The 20704-nt window shown below is 34.7% G+C and overlaps 1 protein-coding gene across 1 annotated transcript in view; it reads right to left on the reverse strand.

Annotated features, from left to right (window-relative positions):
• LOC101137932 (N-deacetylase and N-sulfotransferase 4) overlaps positions 1-20704 on the reverse strand; it is a 249438-nt gene that overhangs the window by 147293 nt on the left and 81441 nt on the right. The window contains exon 2 of the mRNA XM_004040311.5: positions 1305-1392. Within this exon, the coding sequence (XP_004040359.3) occupies positions 1305-1392 (88 nt within the window). The remainder of the gene's footprint in view (positions 1-1304; positions 1393-20704) is intronic.

Genomic DNA, 20704 nt, shown 5'->3' on the forward strand with positions numbered 1-20704 from the left:
TTACAAAACCATGTCTATTTTCAAAATTGCAAGCTGAAATTGCTTTGCCTGTGCAGATATGCTGACCCAAATCTCTTTCTGCAAAACATCCTTTTAAAATATGAAATCATTTGATTTATCAACTCGTATACATACTAATTTTCCTTCTATTACTTTAAGCAGGTTTACATGTTTCAAAGCAGGAGAAAAAAAAGCATCAAGGAAAAACCAATAAGACATTGTTATTTCAATATTCTAACAAACCATATTGAGCTTTTACATTAAAAAGCCTCATTTAGTAAACAAGGTATTTATGAAAACTGAAGACTACCTTTGAATAGAATATTTTAATAAGTTAATAAATTGCATACATGGATACAGAATAAATACTGTGAAATGTTTTCACTAAGGTGCTGTGAAACAACAACAGTGCAAACTTCTAAACAAAGCAATCAGTTCACAGCATGGATGCACAAATAGAAGCAGATTATAGGTATTCCCCCAACACAGGCCCAACACATAGTTTAGTACTCTTTTTGTCAAAGACAATCAATTTTATTAGCATAGCTTTCTCTAACATGGTACCAGATATTTCAATGCTAATATTCAGAAAATAAAAAGTCAGCATTTTGGAGGTGAGGGTAAGTAAAGAAGTAAGGAATATCAGAACACAGCACATGAATAACAATCACATTTGAAGAATTTATTTAGAGGGTGAGACTGAACATAAGTACAATGGTGGCTGGATAGAGATGGAAAGAAATACAAGTCTAATTGTGATGGTTTTAGTCTATGTTAGGCCAAATTCGTGGTAATATTGTTTTAGGGAAAAAATCCTGCAAGGGAAGGTAAACTAACAGGTTTAGAGTCCATTACATTTCATTGAGACCATAAAGTTTCTCTCTATCATCAGATGTTTTCCAAAGGAAAATAATATGTACAAAGTATCTATCTCATCAACTATTTGATAATTTTAAAATTCTGTCAGTTATTATTAGTTGTATTCTCATTATCACTATTACTATGCCTTCTACCCATACTGTGCTGAGAAACAAGATGCACTGTCATACTCAGTACAGTGGTTATGCTTTCTATTTTTAAAAAAATGAGTTGAAAAAGTCAATTCTCTTTCTCTTTTGCCCTTGATTTTAAACAGTATTTGCCAAGGTAAATATGCTCATTGATTTTGGATTTGGCTACTCAAATAATGTGCCCAAGTTTTTCCCATAATCAATCTGGAGAATCTATCTCTACCACTTATGAATAATTCAAAATTTATTTCCTATTTATATGTAGCTGCCTGAGAACACAAAGCTCCTTCTTACCTGTGTGGTAAAACTTCCCTGAAAATCCAAGGTTGAAGGTAAAATTTGCAACCTGAGTGCGCAGTAAATTTTGAGTCTCTAGTAATGCCTGAAATAAATAAGAAATTAACATGATTTTAGAAAAATAAATATGAAGTTTTGGGATGCCTCTTTTGCAAATGTGTATGCATGAGTAAAACAAAATGATATGAGCTTTCTTGTTTTTGATGGGTACTGTTATGTAGTATTCGTATTTCAGGTATTATAATTATTATAGTCATTATTTTTATTGAAGGTCACCATATTAAACAGTTAAGTCCTAAGCACATTTTGCATTGCTGAGAGGCAATTGTCCAACTCCACAGCACTGAAATCATTTTTCATTTCTGTGTGAGACAGTTCTTGAACTTTGGATTATTATACTTCCTTTATGTGGTGAAAATTTTTCAGAATTGTTGAATGCAGACAAGTCCTGTTTTCATGGTAAGCAATAGGAGGAGAACTTTTGTTTGAACTGCAATTTAATATTTTATTTAACTGGGCCACCTCCCTCACCATTTTTAAAGGCATAATTATTAAATTGAAAGCTTGGGTTTTTACCTTACAAACTACAGAGCAATGTGTATTTTATAGGACATTGCTTGCAAACCTAGTTATGAAAAAGGGAAGAACATGTAAAAATAGATACCCCTTTTTGTTACTAATTCCATAACAGAAATTTTCTAAATGTGACAAACATTTCCCTAGTTTCTAGATTTGGAATTATACTATGTGAAAGTCTGGTTTGTGGACAGGATAATAACACATTGCTAATAATGACACAGAGTTAGTTATGTAAATTTGTTGCCAATCATTTCACCGCCATTATTCCTATGTCAAAATTTGTAGCATAATTCAGAACTCTTATATCCTTGGGCTTTTTAGTTTGCTTACTGGTCTGCATATTGATTCAGAATGCTTTTTCTATTTTTAATGGATTTTTAAAGAGGACATACTTTGTTCTGATTAAAATGAGAAGCTAATTTCAAACAAGAGATATTAATAATAAGACTGATTTTTGATTACTCCTATCCATCTGTTATGGAGACTAAGGAGTCAGAGGTTAAACAATTTTTTCCATTAGTCATGGTGGCTAAGCATTTGTTTCAAAGACTTGTGAACCTAACTGTTTATTCCTTTACAATGAAAGGAGTCTCCTGCACATTAGTTTGATTTAAAAAATGACTAAGTAACTAAAATGTTGATAAAATATATAGTCAATGGTTATCCAAGACCACAATTAGACTGGGTGTTATCATGTTCCACATTATTAAATATTATCAACTAAGTAGACAAAGGCAGAAATAGAACCACTAGCTTAACTGAGTTCTACAAAATATTAAAAATACATTTCTCATAGAGATTAAACTAAATATTAAAAACAGTTGAGATAAAAAGTGCATTGAACTAGTTGAACATATTAGTAAATGCTCTGGAATACAGCCTTAAAATAAGAACATTATGCATTATTTCCCTTAGTGAGTTCCCTTTTCTGGCTTTTTTTGGCTGTATTCCATGCACAATTTCTCAGTCTCCTTATCTTGGTTTTTAAAAAAAATTTCTCCCGTCTGCTATTCCCCTCACCACTCCAATTTCACACACTTATCTTTCTTCCTCTAAGTTCTTGAAGTCATTCATTATTCTGCATTTATTTATCTGTGAAATGGAGTACTTTTGAATATTTATTTTATACTCTTATTAGGAGAATTACATTGGGTAAGGCATGCAAATTGTTTAGCTAAGTGTCTGGCAAGTAGCATGAGCTCAATAAATACTATTACCGATAACTGAGTCTATCATTCTCTCTCCATCAGTTAGGTATCCTTGGTGCCTCCAACACCAATTGCTATTTCCTGCAAATCACCATGTACTCTGGTTAAACTTAACTATCTCCCACCTCCTACATTTCCCAATGCTATTTCTCTCTTTATTCTCTTTGCCTAGAAAGCCTCCCAGCTCCCAATCCCATTTCCCAAATCCTACCAATTCTTTATATCTCCGCCCAAATGTCAACTTTTTGTATAAAGCCTCCTCTGGTACACCAAAGTAGATTCCTAAATTATTTTCTTAAAACTTGCATCATTTTTGACATTATTGCATCCGTGCTATATCTCATGTTTTCCTTTAGTCTATGCACCTGAAGCTCCATCAAACCTTATTCATTTTCATGTATCTCATGTTACTGGTTTTTTTTTGCATTTAGTAACATGAGATACATGAAAATGAGTAAGGTTTGATGTATCCAAAGTATGATAAAAGTACATACTAATACACAGCAATAATTGGATTAGTTTTATTTATTTTTAATTTTTAATTTTTGTCAGTAACATTTTTCCAATGGTAATATGATAAACATAGTTCATGGGCCATATCACAAGATGATATCAGAATAATATAGATAGGATCTAGCATTTCACCAGGATGTTTTATAACACAGATGTTTTATAGCCTTGTGTCATAGACCTCTAAAGCAAGTTCAGAGAGGCAAAGGCAGATGGGGGGCTAGTTAGCTATGTGAAGAACTTAACAGACCTTTTCATTGTTGAAAAAAAAGAGCTGTCTAGTCATGGCCTACTAACATGTAGTCTGGATTAATGAGGGAGTAAAAATGACAAATTCTATAAGTAAAAACAAAACAAATGAATGAAAAAAAGCAAATCTTAAAAAGTTTTCAAGGCTTCCTTGTTTAGTACAAATAAATGTTCTTTAGTTTTCAAACTTCAGAAAAGTTTTCATGCCATTCAGTTACAAAGGAAGGGAGAAAAAAATAACAATGAATATACACAAAATGATTCAAACTAAAAAAAATCAGAAATAAATTTAAAAGAGAAAAGTGCTAAACCATACAAATTCAGAAGAAAAGTAGAAAGATGAAAGAATTCCAATATAGGAATAATGTAAAATGTCAGAAGAAATATTAGGGCAAAAATAATACGGATATAAATTTAAGAATAAATTAAGTACAAATTTAACTTATTCTTTTAAAACCCTTTAATTTTTAAAACCCCTTATTTTGGAAAAACTTGTTAATGAGCTAGAAATAAAGTGTCTCAATTTGGGATACAAATAAAATAGTAAAGCTCAGGAAATACACTTTTTTCTACCTGAATATTTCGTGCGGAAACTTTAGTTTTGAACATGTGTAATAAAATGTGGCTGGGCATGATGGCTCATGCCTGTAATCCCAGCACTTTGGGAGGCCGAGGCAGGTGGATCATTTGAGGTCAGAAGTTCAAGACCAGCCTGGCCAACATGGTGAAACCCCTTCTCTACTAATAATACAAAAATTAGATGGGCGTGGTGGTGCATGCCTGTAATCCCAGCTGCTTGGGAGGCTGAGTCAGGAGAATCACTTAAACCTGGGAGGTGGAGGTTGCAGTGAGCTGAGATTGCGCGATGGCACTCCAGCCTGGGCGACAAGAGTGAAACTCCACCTCAAAAAATAAATAAAGAAATAAATAAAATAAAAATAATAAAATGTGTTTAGAGCTTTGACAATATACATTATTTATTTAATAGTCTGCATGACATAAGAAACAATATAAATGGTTTTGAAATTTTTTCTTTTACTGCTTATGAAGAACTCACTAAGTTGATTGTATATTAAAGAGAATAAATATGTAACTTATTTATAAAAATCAATAATTTATTATTTTAATAAACATAACTTCCATTAATTCAATAGTCTCCTAATAAATTTCTTAGTATTTCAGAAAGGAAGTCTAGGCTGGGTGTGGTGGCTCATGCCTATATTACTAGCACTTTGGGAAGCTGAGCTGGGAGGACTGCTTGAGCTTAGGAGTCAAAGCCGGCCTGGGCAACATGGTGCAACCCCTTCTCTACAAAAAAATACAAAAATTAGCCTGGCATGGTGGGGTGTGTAATATACCTGTAGTCTCAACTACTTCCAGGGTGGGGGCGAGAGGATCACTTTAGCCCAGGAGTTTGAGAGTACAATGAGCCATGTTCATGCCAATCTGACAAAGCGAAAGAAAGAGAAGAAGAAAGGATGGAAGGAAGGAAGGAAGGAAGGAAGGAAGGAAGGAAGGAAGGAAGGAAGGAAGAAAGCAGGAAAAAGAATGAGAGTCCAACTTTGCCCCTATATAGCTACATACTGTTTGATAAAGCAGTAATGGTATTCAAACTTTATTATGTGTACAATTTTCTAGAGAAAATTGCTAAAATTGTCAATTCTGGGGCCCACTTCAGGAAATACTGATTTTTGTCTGTCATAATGCCTACAAATGTGCACTTCATCATATACTCCCGCTGGTTCTAATAAACGTTGAGCAATTATTTTCAAGTTGCCCACATGAAATGAATCACCAGCATGCTTGTAAAATATCTACTCCCAGGCTTATCCTCTGGAGATTCTGAATTGGAGACTATAAAATGAAAACAAAAATCTGTTTTTAACAATGATTTTTATAGCTTCAACCTGGAGATCATCACCATTAGAACATTAGTGTCCTAATAATACTGAGTTAGTATACTATTTATATTAATTTCAAGGTGTTACACATATTTCTTAAACCATTTGGATATTAGGTTGTTACTCTCAGGCTAACCCTTTCCCTAAATGTACCTAATAAGTCATGTGCATATTCACATTTTGATATAGTCTTTGATATGGTTTGGCTCTGTGTCCCAACCCAAATCTCACATCAAATTGTAATCCCCACATGTTGAAGGTGGGGCTTGGTGGGAGGTGATTGGATCCTGAGGGTGGTTTCTAAAGGTTTAGCACCATCTCCCTAGTGCTGTCTCATGACAGAGTTCTCACGAGATCTGGTTGTTTCAAAGTGTGTGGCACTTCCCCCCAAACACACTCTCTCTCTTCCTGTGAGTCAATTAAACTTACTTTCTTTATAAATGATCCAGTCTCAGGTATGTGTTTACAGCAGTGTAAGAATGAACTAATACAGAAAATTGGTATTGGGAGTGGGGCACTGCTATAATGACACCTGAAAATGTGGAAGCAACTTTGGAACTGGGTAATGGGCAGAAGTTGGAGCAGTTTGAAGGGTTCAGAAGAAGACAGGAAGATGTGGGAAAGGTTGGAACTTCCTAGAGACTTGTTGAATGGTTGTGACCAAAATGCTGATAGTGATATGGACAATGAAGCCCAGGCTGAGGTGGTCTCAGATGGAGATGGGGAACTTATGGGAAACTAGAGCAAAGGTCATTCTTGCTATATTTTAGCAAAGAGACTGGAGGAATTTTGTCCCTGCTCTAAAAATCAGTGAAACTTTGAACTTGAAAGAGATGATCAAGGGCGTCTGGAGGAACAAATTTCTAAGAAGCAAAGTGTTGAAGATATGGCCTGGCCCTTCCTAAAAGCCTAACTTATTTGATAAAGAAAGAGATGGTCTGAAATGGGAACTTATATTTAAAAGTGAAGCAGAACATAAAAGTTTGAAAAAATTGCAGCCTGACCATATGGTAGAAAAGAAAAATCCATTTTCTGGGGAGGAATTCAAGCCCAAGCCAGCTGCAGACACTTGCATAAGTCAAGAGGAGCCAAATGTTAATCGCCAAGACAATGGGGAAAGTGTCTCCAGAGCATTTCAGAGACCTTCACAGCAGCCCCTCCCATCACAGGCCCAGAGGCCTGAGAGAGAAAAATGGTTTCTTGGGCCAAATTCATGGCCCAGCTTCCCTGTGCAGCCTAGGGATATGGTGCCCTGCATCCCAGCCACTCCAGCTCCAGCCATGGCTAAAATGGGTCAAGGTACAGCTCACGTTGTGGCTTCAGAGGGTGCAAGCTCCAAGCCTTGGTGGCTTCCATGTGGTGTTGGGCCTGCAGGTGGGAAGGAGGTAAGAGTTGAGATTTGGGAACCTTCACCTGGATTTCAGAGGATGTATTGAAATTCCTGGATATTCAGGCAAAATCTGCTGCAGGAGCAGAGCCCTCATGGAGAATTTCTACCAGGGCAGTGCAGAGGGGAAATGTGGGGTTGGAACACCCTTTCCAAATCCCCACTGGGGCACTGCCTAGTGGAGCTGTGAGAAGAGGGAGACCATCCGCCAGACCACAGGATGGTAAATTCACTGACCAGCTTCCACTGTGTGCCTGGAAAGTGCAAACTCTCAATGCCAGCCTGTGAAAGCAGCCATGGGGGCTGTACCCTTCAAAGCCACAGGGCAGAGTTGCCCAGGGCCTTGGGAGTCCACCCCTTGAATCAGCGTGTCCTGGATGTGAGACCTGAAGTCAAAGAAGATTATTTTGGAGTTTTTAGATTTAATGACTGCCCTGCTGGGTTTCAGACTTGCACAGGGCCTGTAGCCCCTTTTTTTTGGCCAATTTCTTCTATTTGGAATGGGAGGATTTACCAAATGCCTTTACCTGCATTGTATCTTGGAAGTAACTAGCTTGTTTTTGATTTTACAGGCTCATAAGCAGAAGGAACTTACTTTGTCTCAGATGAGAATTTAGACTTAGACTTTTGGGTTAATGCTGGAAAGAGTTAAGACTGAGGGAGACTATTGGAAAGGCATGACTGTATTTTGAAATGTGAGAAGGATATGAGATTTGGGAGGGGCCAGGGGCAGAATGATATGGTTGGGCTCTGTGTCCCCACCCAAATCTCATGTCAAATTGTAATCCCCACATGTGGAATGTGGGGCATGGTTGAAGGAGATTGGATCATGAGGGTGGTTTCTAATGATTTTGCACTATCCCCCAAGTGCTGTCTTGTGACAGAGTTCTCACAAGACCTGGTTGTTTAAAAGTGTGTGGCACTTTCCCCTTGCACTCTTTACTTCTTCCTCCTCCTACCAAGTAAGATGTGCCTTGCTTCCCCTTTGCTTTCCACCATGATTTTAAGTTTCATGAGGTCTTCCCAGCCATGTAGAACTGTGAGTGAATTAAACTTCTTTCTTCCTACATTATTGAGTCTTGGGTATGTCTTTATAGCAGTGTGAACAAACTAATACAATTTATTTATTTATCTATCTATTTATTTATTTATTTATTTATTGAGATGGAGTCTCACTCTGGCTGATGGAGTCACCCAGGCTGGAGTACAGTGGCATGACCTCAGGTTACTGCAACCTCCACCTCCCAAGTTCAACTGATTCTCCTGCCTCAGCCTCCTGAGTAGATGGAACTACAGGCACCCACCACCATGCCAGGATAATTTTTGTATTTTTAGTAGAGACGGGCTTTCACCATATTGGCCAGGCTGATCTCGAACTCCTGACCTTGTGATCCATCTGCATCGGCATCCCAAAGTGCTGGGATTACAGGCATGAGCAATGGCGCCAGGCCTAATACAGTCTTATATTTTCAAAATTTCAAAACAGCTACCTCAGAGTGATAGTGTTTGTTTTATATGGTCTTTTATCATACTTAATAGCTCAATAAAAAGGTGTCTTATTTATCCTAAGTAGATTATGATATGGGAATCAGAAGAGATAACTTATATTTATATTTTCCAGGTAAAAAATATTGCTTTATGGAAAGATTAAATAGTCCACCCAGATAACACAAGAAGAAGGCCAAAATTGACCATGCCTGCCTTAAAACTCAGTCTAACCTTAGTAACCTCATATTCCAATATAGCAAGTTTGTGTGCCTACCTCAGTAAAATGGAGTTGGGATTCCATAAACTTTTGCATCGATACTATTTGTAAATTTACAATTGAAGATGAATAGGGCTGACTCAGGATGAAAATATGAAGCTTTTGAAATTTGCATTTTATAGCTCTACCTTTCTTCTTACTCATCTTGATCTCATTTCTTTCTTTTTTTTCTGATAAATTGTTACTGCTACTCAAGGAGGAATTTGCTATAATGTATACATTAACAAAAAACTTATACCAAGTTTTCTATGTAATATCATGTTAAATGGTTTAGGTCAGATTGTGAAATGGATAAGTTAATTAATTAAAAATGAGTGAATGCCTCTGATGACAATACTGAACAAGTGCAAGGGTATTTATGGGGAGAAAGTTTGAACTGTAGGGATCCTACTTCTGAAATCACACTCAATCTGAAAAAAAACCTAGTGAGCCAAAGAACACCTTGACATTTCAGAGCAATTTTTCCTTTCCTCTTTTCATCCATCAGTTAAGTATTTCGTTGCCATTTTTCTTTTTTGGTCTGTCTCCAGGAAGACAGGAATCCAAAAGCTCACTCTCTTTGGGCACTCTTCCCTCCTTTTGCCACTGTTCATTCATTCATTCAAACAATATTAATTGGACTGTATGTTTTAGGTACTCAGGATAGAGTGGAGAATGGCAAAAATAATATCTAATATTATCAAGCTTTTACTATGTGTTAGGTGATGATCAACACTCTAATTATTTATTTAAATCTTCCAGTGACCTTTTTATTAATCCTGTCTTACAAGTGGAGAAAATAATGCACAGAGAGGCTACATAAACTATGCTAGGTATGGAGTTAGAAAGTACCTGATAAACAAAACTGGTAAGTTTTCTGGTTTTTGATGGAACCTACATTCTTTTTAGACACATAGAGGATACACATAACAAATCAATCAAATAATTTTTAATTACAAATTGTTACTAGTGTTGCAAAATTAATTTTAGTACCATGCTATTATTGAAAGAAACACAAAGTATCAGTATCTACGTTTCAACAAGGTAGACAATGAGATCAATAAAGTCCACCCTGGAAAAGTGGCAGGCCATTTTGTTGAGGCATGGAAAATAACAGACCAGTTATGCCTAAAATGGGACCTGGGGAGTCTGCTCCAAACAATGGGGCCAGTGAGAACAGATCTTAGGGTCAGGAAAGAACTTAGCGTCGTTAATTTCAAAACTTTGTTACACAGGATTGGAGGGTAAGTTTCAGGAACTAACTGCACACAAAATGTATATATACCGGTAAGGATAATGGTTTCACTGCATTAGGAGTATTTTTTGAATACTGGAAGTTTAAACGTTGATACTGATTAAACATACTGGCAAAGATAAGAAAAAAATTAAAAATTGGTTTGACCTTATAAAATAATATTAAATCATGTCACATATGTGAAGAGTTTGCATTTTCTGCCTGATTATCAAAGAACACAATGAAGGTTATATAAATCATTAAACTGCAGTGTGTTCATTGTGTTGTAAATTTTATTTCATTGCATCAGCAAAACACTCCACTTGTCTTTGACTCCTTTCCTAGTAGATGTGAGTGGATGTGTCTCGTGCCCTAAACGTTGTTACTGGAGGGTGTCCTGGTCATCTCCTTTCCACAGAACTATAAGCCACTGATTTTAGTCCACTCTGAAAGTGTGTAAGATGAGCTTCTGCTTCTGTTTTCTGATTGGCATTCTGGTTCTCTCCCTGAGATCAGAAAATTTCCTTAAGAATGGTGAAATACTGTTCAGTTCTTATAAGTCCTAATCTCTCTTTCAATTGTATCTTATTTCAGTTCATAAAGATCATCTCAAACTATGTCTGTGTCCTGCACTCTCTTCCTCTGGTTTCTGTTTCCCATGCTCTACTGAATTGATTGAAATTTTGAATCAAGTTAGTATATTTGAATAAAATGTGATCTCATTATGACCCTTCAAATGGTATCAGTTAGGGCACTGGCATTTTTGTTTATAATTTAGTTCCTCTAAGCCTGGTATCCAATTTTATATATATATATATATATAAATATACTATTCCTATAAGCTCTTGCTCTCAAGTCTCCATTATAACTTATAAAATTTTTTTGTCTTGTAAAAAGATAAATATATATTTTAACTTCAGAGGTCATTGTTTGTGTGGCATAATTATTTCCTTAAAAGCTTCTTATAAGATAATAACAAAAATAACTCATATTTCCTAAAGCCAAAGTATTTAAATATGTCATAGAGTAATAGTGGCGTAGAACTCAAACTAGTTAGGATTTCTTTGAAAATAGCGGAATGAATCTTTTAGTCATTTTAACCTCAATGACTTAAAAATGGCTTTAGGAATAATATGAAATCAAATAGCCAAGAATAACATACATATACATATACGACATAAACAAAATAATCAAGTCAAAATCTTTTTTGGGTCAGAGTGGGAGACAAGGAGTTTATAACACAAAATATCCCCAAGAATTCTCAGAAAGGATCTGAGAACTGGGTCCAAGTTCTCTTTGCATTTGTTGCAATTTTAAAATGTAACTTGAATCCCTCTGCAAAATCCTGGCTTTTGTGTTGGAAGGCCAGCTTGATGGAGATACTTTGCATTGCATGTGGAAGCTCCAGAGCAGGTACAGATTTGGTTACCACTGTCAGAAATGGCTTAAGATCTGCAGAATGTGGATGTTTGAGCTACCTTCTTCTTCAAGTGATTATAGAAAATTTCACTGTGTAAGAAGAGATAAGTAGTGAAACAGAAATCTTTACCACAGACAAGTGGTAAACCAAACTATGATCCATGGGTTACTATAAATTTCGGTCTATAAAATTAAATGTCTGTGAAAAAATAATTGTATCTTCAAAATGTTTAGGAAACACTCTGTATCATACACCACTAGAGAAGGTCTCAACCCACATTAACATACTGAAGTCCTTTGATAGGAAAAATCTTGCACTTAATGTATCTTATCTTTTACCTCAAATAATCAGCCAGAAACACCCACCTCCACTTGCCTAAGTTTATGGTTTGCTTATTTAGGAAAAAACATTAAGTGAATGTCTGATCATGGGAAAGTGAGGTGTCTTTTGGGGTCATGATCTCCTCTATTGAATATAGTTTCCTACTTATTATGCAATGCAAATGAAAAATGTAATAGCTGTGATTTTATATGAAATGTGATTCTGAATATGCATGCAGTCAAATAATCGCATTAACTCTCTGCAAGTGATCTGTACAAAGGAGTGTTTTTCCATTATTCCAGGATTTGCTATTGTTAAGGAGCTTCAAATAAAGATAAATTCCTTTATATTATGGAATTCTGAAAATATATTTCGAATTAATTATAATTTTGATAAATATTATAGTATATTTCTTAAAGCATCTTATTCTTGCTGAGAAATTATGAAAAACAACTATTATGTTAATGAAAACAACTTTTAAGTTGTTAATGAAATGTGGATTAATTCAAATTTTCATGATCAATTTTATAAACTTTTTGAAAATTTTCATATGATACATGGTTGAGTATTTTGTAAGCACACAGATACACACATCTTTTTTTTTTTTTTTTTTTTGAGACAGAGTCTCGATCTGTAGCCCAGGCTGGAGTGCAGTGGCGCAATCTCGGCTCACTTCAAGCTCCACCTCCCGGGTTCATGCCATCCTCCTGCCTCAGCCTCCCAAGTAGCTGGGACTACAGGCGCCCGCCACCACGCCTGGCAAATTTTTTTTGTATTTTTAGTAGAGATGCGGTTTCACTGTGTTAGCCAGGATGGTCTCAATCTCCTGACCTTGTGATCCACCCGCCTCGGCCTCCCCAAGTGCTGGGATTACAGGTGTGAGCCACCGTGCCCGGCCTACATACATCTTTAAATGTGTACCCCCAAAACCACTTTCAAAGGCTGAATATCAAATTATGAGTCAGTTTATATACATTTGAGGCATTAAGTCTTATTTATTTTTTAAGCTCAAATGTAGTAGAATTTTCTCAGTGCACCGCCAGTAGGATAAATATAACTAATTTTAGATTTTGTTATAAATATGAAAACCATTATTATTCATATAGGACCATAATTGGTTATAGAAACTAGAAGAAAAACATATGTACTAAAATCCACAGTATAGCAAAATATTTTAAGATGGATTTTTCTTTACTTGGCAGATAAATCTTTTTCTTGTGGAAAGTCTCTCCCTCTGACAAAAACTTAAGAGTTTCAAAAACAAAAACTCCTGTGATATCTTGTTGTCACCTCCTTGACTCAGCCCTATTTAAAGTCTAATTATGATGCACATTTATGACAAAGTAGGTGACATAATCTAATAAACACCTGCTAGTCTACCAAGTGATTTTCTGTAGATGAAGGGAAGCTAGTGAGACACTCATGAAAGAGAACAGCAAAACCAAAAATGCATGAATGGTAACATTTTCCAGTACAGCTCTCATTTCCCAACAAGAGACAGAAACAGTATAATTATTTTCTGTATGAATGGTATCCTTTGGAGTTCTGTGACTGACATTATCTACCTTTGACATTATTTCTTTAATAAAGACATTTTGGTGTAATTTAACTTTAAGTGAACTATGTTGCCATGCTTACCTATTCAAGAAATATTTAAGCAGCTAATATAGTCCAGCTGTTGTAGGGACTGGAGATTCAGTTTTGAATGAAACAAACGGTCCTTTGGTTAGGAGTTTGTATTTCAGTGACACAAACAATAAACAAAGAAATTACTAATACATTGCAGTTGAACCTGTGGGAAGCCATTGGAGAGTTTTGAGCAGATACATAATATTCATGATTTATACCTTAAATATTTGGCCACTGTATGAAGAATTGCCTGGGTCAGAGCTGGAGAAGAATGAAATACGAAAACATGTAGAGGAGAAAAACAGGTTAGCCAATTGAGAAATGAGGGTCCTGGGGTTTGTAGTAAAGCAGGAAGAAAGTGGTCAGATTTGGGATGTAGTTTGAAGATAAAGTTTCTAGAACTCTTAATATCAAATGATACATTAAATGCAGGTTGTGAAAGAATTGAATGTAGCATATGATGACTTCTGATTTGTTCCCAGGCTTTATGTATCAGATGAACACAGTTTGCAAAGTACCAGCTACCTTTATTCTTCAGTAGAGAAGTGTCTCTTCAAAATCCCTGTCTAGCCTTTAGTGAGTTGACGTCATCGGCATAAATCAGGTGTTCTTAATCTATGACATTTTTGACACTTCCATTTTTTTTTTATGTCTGCATTTTCGTGAGAGCTCAAGAAGTGGGGAATAGAAGCAATTTTGTTCCAATATTTTGAAGAAAAGATGATAGAATGAGTAATCAAGCAAAATAACTATCCTAATTCTTTTAAAATTTAAGAAGCATAGTAGATACAGGTTCATTGTGGAGGAAATATCAAATTGAAACAAATTTCTAATTTTACATAAGGAATCTAAAACAATGAAGAATAAAAAACTTATTATTACCAGCACTTTTATTCCATTCACTGAATTATTAAAATAAAACTCCTAATTATTATTTTACTAACTATATCTCATTTAATATTATAAAAAGTCACAAAGTATTCAAATTTATGGATACAACATTCTTTGTACTTGTATAAATGAAGTATAGTAGCTCTTTTAAATAAGCTCTTAAGGAATCCCTTGACCAAAAGATATTTTATAAACTACAAGGATGTTTTATTAACTGATTCTTTAGTTTGACATTGCAAATATCTCTTATCTTGGGCCAGCAGTGAGATAAAGTCTCTTAAAAAAATCTTACATCCCACATTATTTTACATTAATCACTAGAATTACGTTTAGAAATTTTTGAGTGATCTTTATTCTTCCTAATTGTTGCATGTATCAAGCAAGACAGATATATTTCTACAATATCTTTGTTAATAATTAACACATCACACATTTACATAATACACTTTTTGGGGCAATTTCTGTGGTAACATTTCATGGCTAATAGGAAGCAATTTGCTTTTCTTTATTAAGTGCATTAAAACTTTATGCCCCAGACATCATTGACGGTAAACATTTGATTCTGCTCAAATTTAATGCACCGAGGCATTTCGCTGTGGCATATTAGGTTTATTTATGTGCTGTGTTCTGCATTGTTAGCTGCTAATGAGACTTCAACTCTTATTGCTCTAAGGCCTGAACACTAACCTCATTTTAATGAGTTCATTATTTGCTGTCTTCTGAGAGGAAGACAACAAATTTTCCTTTTAATTAAAGGTCAAAACACCTCTGGCGAAGTAAAGAGAAGAGGTTATCAAACCCTGGGAGAAGATGAGAGATAGCTCTTTCGGATTTCTAAGCTAAGCAGAATGAGTATAGACTGGTGTAGGCCCTGGTTTCTCAAGACTATAGACAGTAGATCAATCTCTCGAGACCATGGTGCATTTATTTAAGACAAATGAGAATAATACAACATGATAGCTAATGTGCCTAAGACTTTGTAAAAAATGAAAGTCAGCCAAAGTAATTAAAGAGGCTTTACTCCTAACCAAATGGGCCTTGTGGATCAATACCACTGCAGGAGCAAGACTCCTCTTTTGCATGACGAATGAGTTATGGGGTGAAGAGAACAAATGCCACATTAACTGAGCCAAGAAAAACTATTCTCAAATATTTTACCACTGAAAGTAAAGCAAAGGCAAATAAATATTTTGAAGAACTATTTTTTAATAACATAAAGGGTATGTGGACACAGCATGTGATATAGGAACACACATTGTTTATTCAGAAAAACCCGGCTGCTAAAATGTGACATTCCTGGAAATATCAGTTGTTATTCACATTTGCAGGCAATGCATACCTCTAGCCACAAGAGAAAAGCGAAATCTCAATAATATCAAAACAGATAGTATGAACAACTTGTTACTTATATAAAATTTAATACAAATGAAATTAAGAGACTTAGGCACAAAATTAAATGGAGTATTTATACTTAACAAATAATGTGCTTATATTACAAACCAAAAAGTTTCATGGTGCTCTGATGACATACACATTCTACATATGGATTATTTGAATCTTGTACTACACTGCTTTTTAATTAAAATTTAACCTAATTCTAATAAAATATTTTTATTTGTACATATGCCTTCAATAACTTTAATGTGTGAGATCTGGCATATACCTTTTTATGTTTCTAGTATTGTTTCTGGTTTAAAGTATATAATCAGTATATCTTTTTCTTCAATAAATTGTTTATTACAGAAAAATCTCAAAAATAGTACGGTTCCCATATACCGAATACTTATTGCATTATATGTTAGTATGGTACAGTTGTCACAATTAGCGAACCAATATTGGTACATTATTATTAGTTGAAGTACATACTTTATTTTTTTTTCAGTTTTTCCCTAATTTCCTTTTTCTGTTCCAGGATCCCATCAGGATAACACATTACACTTATTTATAGTTTTTACATCTCCTTAAGCTACTCTTGCCTGCAACATTTAAAGGTATCTTAATTTTTTTTAGAGATGTTTTAGGTTTACAGAAAAACTAAGCAGAAATTACAGAGTTCTATGTCCCCTGTCTTCTCACTCCCACCCCACCACCCAGATTCCTCTGTTGTTGACAGTTTCCATTATGTGATGCATTTATTACAATTTATGAATGAATGTTAACACATTACTCTTAACTAAAGTTCCGAATTTACATTAGGATTCACTGGGTTGTACAGGTGACCCTTCACAGAACATGTTTGAACTATATGGGTCTGCTTATAGGAAGGTTTTTTTTTTTTTTTCAATAAATAAAGTTGACCTTTTGTTTCCATGGGTTTCACATCTGCCACAAAACTCAGATAGAAAATACAGTATTTACAGGATGCCAAACCTGTGGATACTATGCATAATCTCCATTGAGCATTTTACAATTTTCAAAAGGTCATTATATGGTATTTCATTTAACTTTTACAATAATTCTATCCACATTTATTTCACAGATAAGTTTTACAATTAATTTAGAAAGGGGTGTTGCTTAACCAGTCTCTAAATCTCTGATCTAAACTCTAAATCTCTGATCCCAAATCTATTCTTTACATTTCCTATGAGAACTCTAGCTCCTGGGTATAGGTGGCATCAACTACTCACTGATGGTCAGCTGAATTGTAAATATTTTATCTGATATTTGTATATTTTACTTAAAAAATAACCACTTCAGTTCCAGAATTCAATGTTCCAAAAGAAAGAATTAAAATTCACAGAAATGAAATAGTATTTAAATAATTATATATCTTTCTAACTTAGTTTCATGGTGTACTATAGATAGTAAGTGCTTAGAATTTCAAATAAAGAGATGACACTCATATTGAAAAGGCTCCATATTTTATTTATAATTTTAGCTGAGGCATTACAAATATTTTTGCTTATTATTCTTTTTTAGATGCTAAGATCCTAGGATTTTTGGGAATATAGAAATGACATCTGGGTGTGCACTACTAAAGTGGATCTAATTTTGAAAGTTTAGGATTCATCTATTTGGACAGTATCTGTATTAGTTGTGCATTTCTTCATGTATCTGTAAGAATTGGAGTAGGCAAAAAACTTACTTGAACGTTCCTTCACCTTGTAGCCTTAAAATTACTGTTTCTGTTTTAAGTAATACTAGTTATAGAGGTAGTGCTGGGTACCAAGTGGAGAAATCAGAAATAGAAAGTGGCTCACTCAGCATTAATTGCAGTTTGGTATCACACTTCCCAATTGGACATATATTCTGTTGCCTTTACACCTATTTTTGTTGGAGAATATATGTTTTCCTTGAATCTGCTTTTGACATAGAAATACATGTAAAATACTTAAAAATATCTTAGCCTCTGTTTTAAAAACCAAATGATGAAGGCAACTGCTCATCTAGGTGTTGTGTGAAACATGGAAACCTGTGCATTCATAAAGTCTATCTTCCGCTAATCAACTGTCTAAAAAAGTTCCATCCTTGTCCATAAATTTAGCTCCTTAAAGACATTGCTTTTCTAGTTTTCAGTTGTACCACTGCAACTCAGGATGCAAAATAAAATTGGAAATTTTGTTTTTATTCATGATTCATAAGTGATCATATACATTCCATATCTTCTCTAACAACAGTGTCTATTGACAAATCTTAAGGAAATTGCTAAAAGTATGATGCTTCCTCTATTCCATTTTTCAAAGCCATATTGAACCCAGACATTTGGCCCAGACATTGATGCCATATTGTTAAAACACATTTGTATAAATTCCAAAAGGAATATCTGACTTTCTGATAGAGTATTCTGCTTGTTAAAAATTCATATTCTTGTTTCTATTTAATGAAACTTGTATTGCTGGAGTACTTAGTAGCCACTTAGAACTGCTCCGTGATCTTAGCAAGAAAAAAAATAATAAAGTAACTGTTCTTACATTTAAAATACGTAATTTTCTGCTGAACAAACAAAACAGAATAAAGTTGTCTAAAAAATTTTATGTTCCATGTGACTTAACACCTTCTGGTATACCATATAATTTAGCATTATATATCTAAACTTTCTCCCAGCCACTTGAATGAGAGCAGAGAACCTTTCTTTCTTTGCAAGTATACATACACGCTTGGAATACTTGGCTTCACTTCAAATCTCCTTGCTTTTTTTCTGTCTGTCTTTGTACCATGATGCATCCCATGAGCCTAAAAGTACCTAGAACACAGAGTGATCAATAAATGTGTATGGGATGAATGCTAGTAGCGTTTGAAACTGATGGAAATCAGTTACAAGGAGGTAGGTGCTCAACACTCATGTCCCCAGGGTAAAGAAATTTCCAGTGTTTCTGTAATTACTGTCAGTTGACTGAGATGAATAGGAAATCATGTTCAAATACAAAAATGTTTTCCTTAGTTACCGAACCATTGTATACAGCTGGGTTTTGGAGCCTTTGGGGTTAGATGATGATACAACAAGAATAAGAATGCAATATGAAGAATACTTTGAGCTTGGAAAAAATCTTATCCTCTTGGGTTTAAAAAACATTAATGGCTTTCATTTTTCCTGTTAATTAATCAACAAGCCATCACTAACTATTTATGATTATCTAACCAGAAAATGACAGGCTGAATGGAGGGAATCATAAAATCTCCACAAATTTCTTAAGCAGCAGAAGAAAAATTCTTGACTAAATTATCTGCTTTTTTTGGGATAGGTCACTTCAGGAAGTCTGAAATTTTATCTGGTTTATAAATATTATAGATCATTGAACTTGGACCAGAAGTATAAATTTAGACACTAAAATGTGTGTTGAACTGGCTAATTCTCACAACTTTTCCTCTAGAATCCCCAAGAAGCATTTAAGTTATTATTCTTTCTCATTATTACTAATTTCTCCTAAGCCGGGTAGAAAGCTATGCAGTTATAAACTGTCCATTTAATGATATAATGGGATGAAGCCAGAACTGTCTTACTACTGTTAAGGGAAATGTGAATGTAGAATCATTAATGTAATTCCTACATTAATGTGAATGTAAGTGACACATTCGCAATGACAGGCTGATAATATTCTTATTTGAATTAAGAGATTAGCTAGATTCATAATCATGTATACTATTGATTCATTTTCAATTGCTACCTCTATTTTCTATTTTCACTTAGAAGTAACAAACAGCAAAAGTATTTTGACATCTCTTTTATAGAAATAACTAGTATCATTACAATGCTGACATCCTGGCATTGAAAGGCAATGTTAATTTGAATAAGCATCTGACTTAGACATACATGTACAGTCATTTTGTGTTGCCTAATGTATTCCATTCAGACCACCAAATATGGTTACAGACTAAATGATGTTAAACAATCCTGACACTTCTGTGGGAATTTTATTTGAATTCTCCAAAATGATCTTCCCAATTATTCATTTTTATCAGAATGCTTCTGTTTTTATTTGTTTTTATTTCCTATATGGTGCATTTAATTGTTACAAATGTTTTTTAAAATCTCTCTGTAACTTACTATGCAAAAAACTTTTTTTTGATGTATTAAATGACAACTCAGTAAAGATTTAAAGTAGAAACTTGGGTTGTCCACTGACTGGCTGAGCGAGTTTCCTGAACCTTAGTTTTCTTATTCTTAAAATAGGGAGAAAAATACTTACCTTAAAGAACTAATGTGGAATATAAATGAAATGACTCATACAAGTCATATGCAATATGCATATAGTATTTACATTCATGAAGAAACAAAAAACTAGAATGATCATAATATTGCTGACATTTCCATAGGAAACTTATCTTAGAGATCATAATCCAGGTTCTCTGATTTCCCAGTTTATATGGTTTGGCTCTGTATCCCCACTCAAATCTCACCCTGAATTGTAATCCCCATAATCTCCACATGTCAAGGGCAGGACCAGGTAGAGGTAATCAGATCATGGGTGCAGTTTCCCCTATGCTGTTCTTGTGATAGTGAGTGAGTTCTCAGATCTGATGGTTTTATAAGCATCTGGTGTTTCCCCTGCTTGCACTCATTCTCTTTCCCGCGGCCCCTGTGAAGAGGTGCCTTCCACCATGACTGTAAATTTCCTGAGTCCCCCCAAATCATGCAGAACTGTGAGTCAATTAAATCTCTTTTCTTCATAAACTACCCAGACCTGAGTCTTTCTTTATAGCAACGTAAGAAAGAACTAATACAGCAGTTTTCTGTCATGTTATATTGTTATGACTCATAACTAATTCCCAATTTTGTGTATGAAAAGACTTTTTCAAGATAAGAACACCTTTAAGTAATAGAAACATCCAAGAGGCCTTTTAAGGGCTGATCTTAGCTCTCCTCTCTGTTTCCTAGGTTCTAGC

The sequence above is a fragment of the Gorilla gorilla genome, chromosome 3 (genome assembly GCF_029281585.2).
Source record: "Gorilla gorilla gorilla isolate KB3781 chromosome 3, NHGRI_mGorGor1-v2.1_pri, whole genome shotgun sequence".
Taxonomy (NCBI): Eukaryota; Metazoa; Chordata; class Mammalia; order Primates; family Hominidae; genus Gorilla; species Gorilla gorilla.